The following is a 3,601-nucleotide window of genomic DNA, read 5'->3' as shown; positions in this document are numbered from 1 at the left end:
CAGGGCCTCATGCATGCTCAACTACACACATCCTGTCACACCCAGGGCCTCATGCATGGTAAACTATAGTCTCACAGTGAAGCACAACTTTCTAGAACCTTTTTTTATTGATTTTGCTTTTGAGACAGGGTACCTCTAAGGAATCCAGGCTGCCTAAATCCTAAAACTCCTCCTGCCTCAGCCTCCCAGAAAGTTTTGAGATTTATAGGTGAGTACTATCATATATCCTAGGCCGGTATCAAGCTTACTGTCAAGTCCAGGATGACCTTCACCTGGTCCTCCTGCCTTCACCTCACAAGTGCTAGGGATTATGAGTGTGAGCTATCACACCTGGTGTATTCAGGGATGGAACGCAGGGCCCAGGGTGCATGGTGCATGCAAGAACTATACCTACTTGGCCACGCCCCAGCCCTAGACACAGTTGTTGGAAATTAATCACTGCCAGTACCCTACACCTGCCAGAACTCTTTTTAAATATCTTATTTATTTATTCATTATGTATACAGTGTTCTGTTTCCATGTATGCCCATATGCCAGAAGAGGGCACCAGATCTCATTATAGATGGTTGTGAACCACCATGTGATTGCTGGGAATTGAACTCAGGACCTCTGGAAGAGCAGCCAGTACTCTTAACCTCTGAGCCATCTCTCCAGCCCCTTGCTAGAACTCTTGGCACCTGGAAGTTACTGGCTGGTTGTACACAGTCCAGGGCCTTCCTGTTATACTTCCTTCCAGTCCAAGCCTCTGTCTTTATTTTCCCGGGATGTACAAACCATAGAGAAAGGGAGACCTGGAAAGACTGAAGGGAAGTAGTGTCCAGCCAGGTGAGTATATGACATACCCGTGTACCTCCTTAGAAGAAATCCTGCCTCCTCGTTTCCAGCCAGGAAAAGTCTTAAGAAATCTGATAAAAATCATCTGGCTAACCCTGGTGGTGCCGTCTATATCTCCAACTACTTGGTAGGTTGAGGCAGGAGGTTGGAAAGTTCAAAGCTCGCCTGGGAAAGTTGGTGAGTTGGTTAAGGTCAAGGGTAACAATACACATTCATGGTGCGAGTTCTTGTGGGCTTGGAGTGGCTGGGTCGCCACCTGGGGAGAACCTACCACCACCGGGCCGGCCGCCACGGCACACCTGCACGACTGCGGCTTTCAACCCCGCCCACCTCCCCGGGCCCGCCCCTTGCGCGTGCGCAGACGCCGACAGCCCCACCCCCCGGCGGGTCTTTCTCTCGCCGAGCGGCGCTCCTCAGCGGCAAGATGGCGGCGGCGCAGCAGGGAGCCAGCGATGGAGCCGCGCAGTTGTCGACGCCCGCGTCCGATACTGACCCCCTCAGCCGCTTCACTTGTCCGGTGTGCCTGGAAGTGTTCGAAAAGCCGATGCAGGTGCCCTGCGGACACGTGTAAGTGGCGGGCGCCGGGTGGGACGGGACGGGGCGGCCGGTCGGTGCCCTCGAGCCTCGGCGTCGCGCCCCACCCGCCGCGGACCGTGCGGCCGAAGTGTGCCCGTGACTGCCGGGCGGTCAAGCGGGGCCCCAGCCGGGTGGCTAGAATTGACAGTGGGCACCGGGCGAGCCCCGAACGGAGGGGAAGCGTCGGGGGGCTTGGCCTTAGCCGCGGCCCGGAGGCGGGACGCTCACGGGGGCGCACTTCGTTCTGGCCGTAGCAAAGCCCGCGTGGCCCGGAGCCCCGTGTCACTGTCCTGGCTGTGTCAGCCGGTTCCGGAGCTGAGCGCGGGCGGCCTGGGCTGCCCTCGGGGCTGGGACCGTACAGCGGGGTTTCAGTTCCACCCTGGCACATTGACACTCCCCTCAGCTGCAGGGACTGGGGACACGCCACCACCTGCTTCATTTTCTCCGTGGCCCTGCTCACCGATTGTTACCTAGCCTTGGTCCTGGCGACCCCCGCAACGCCGGCACCCTCTGAGCCCCGCAGGCGTTCCCACTGCCGTCCTGTGCGGGCCAGCCTTTCCCAGGTGAATAAACTTTGAAGGTTGGCATGGAGCCGCCTCACCTGCCCGGCTGTCCCCAGGTGGCTCTCCAGGTCTGGTTTAGCCCAGACCCGCTGCCCGCGCGGGGCCAGACCAGCCTTCCCAGCAGCCAGGAGCCCCGAGCTCCTTCCCAGCTGTAGTTGAGGTGTAGGTGACCTGGCCCCATCCCCACCAGTGTTCATGCTTTGGCCCGGCATAGATGACCTCTCTCCCTGCTCTCCTGTACCCAGGAGCACCATATAGGGACCACAAGAACAGGGTTGCCATGCCTCCTCCCCCTTAATGTAATCCTTTGCTCAGCACTGTAGGTGTCCCCTAGACCCCTCGCAGTCAACTGGAGTGTCTGTCTGCATGCCCTCTGTGTGCTGGCTTCGGGGTACAGTAAGAAGGCGATTTGACGCTAAGGTTGACAGCCCAGGAAGATGATAGTAGGTAGTGGCCGGTGAGATGGCTCAGAAGGTGAAGGCATTTGTGACCAAACCTGATGACAGTTCACTCCTGGGGAGCCACGTGATAGAATTGACTCCTAAAAGTGGCATACACATTTGCCCTCGCGTGCATACGTGATACACACACATCATAGTTTTTAAAAAGTGCTAATGATGAAGCTGTGGTGTCGGTTGCATGCAGTAGGAAAGCATTGCAAGAGTGGTGTGCAGCTGTTAACTTTGCGAACAAACTTAACCAGTTTGAAAAGCAGCCAAATTTGAGGCTTCCTTGACTTTTTCGTAGGTCAGAGGTCAGTTTGGTGTTGCCCAAAGTCAGACACACCTTGAGGGAGCCTTCTCCACGTGCCCTCTGCTCTACCTAGTTGATTGTTCACAGCTGTGGTCGGGACCTTTGCTTTTTATGAAACTCGGATCCAGCCCTGAGTGGCTACATCCTCTGTGGTCTTCTGGGTGGAGTGCAGATAGCTAGAGCTAAAGAAACAGCCCCATTTCTAGGAAGTAGAAACTGAAAGCGCAGGGCACAGGCAGCTTAGAAGCTGCTTCCTTGTCAGGATATAACTCAGGCATACCCAAGGCTGGTAAGCTTGTGATAGGCCATTAAATAAGCTGCTTTATCTGTATGCTGGATGGGCTTCCTCTGTTGTCTGGAGTTACTCTTTGGGTGGGCTTTTGCAAAGGCCCTGCCTTCCTTGCCTTTTCTCTGTGTGATCTGCCACATCACTGTCCCAAAGGTCTTCATGTCTACTCTTGACACTTTCCGTCATGTTTGGTGTCATCTCTGTGACACTTTGTCCAGGTCTTTGTGACCTGCAGTTCAGTGTCACCTCCTCAGAGGCACTTCCCTGTGGTGTTATCCTTATTCTCCATCACCGTAAGAAGTGACTGTAGTTTCTTCAATTTAAAAATATAACATTGTGGTCAGTGTCTTTAATCCCAGCATTCAGGAGGCAAAGACAGGCAGCTCTCTGTGAGTTCAAGGCCAGCCTAGTCTACAAATCAAGTCCCAAGACAGCCAGGATTGTTACACAGAAAAACGCTGTCTCAAAACAAAATTTATGTGTACATGTGTGTATCATCATAAAGACTCACCACTCTGCCTTCAGGTAAATGACTAGGACTCCCAGTCTATACTATAATAGACCACCCAGCGGTCTATTGCAATTC

General features: G+C 54.4%; 1 protein-coding gene across 1 annotated transcript in view; it reads left to right on the top strand.

The window, feature by feature from the left end:
- The first annotated feature begins 1,223 nt into the window (after positions 1-1,223).
- Positions 1,224-3,601, top strand: part of Rnf114 (ring finger protein 114) — a 13,822-nt gene continuing 11,444 nt past the window's right edge. Inside the window, exon 1 of the mRNA XM_005362855.2 lies at positions 1,224-1,401. Coding sequence (XP_005362912.1) covers positions 1,259-1,401 — 143 coding nt within the window. The 5' untranslated portion in view covers positions 1,224-1,258. The remainder of the gene's footprint in view (positions 1,402-3,601) is intronic.

Source organism: Microtus ochrogaster, linkage group LG8 (genome assembly GCF_000317375.1).
Source record: "Microtus ochrogaster isolate Prairie Vole_2 linkage group LG8, MicOch1.0, whole genome shotgun sequence".
Taxonomy (NCBI): Eukaryota; Metazoa; Chordata; class Mammalia; order Rodentia; family Cricetidae; genus Microtus; species Microtus ochrogaster.
Note: the sequence above shows the minus strand (reverse complement) of the source record. Positions and strands in the feature narration are given on the sequence as shown.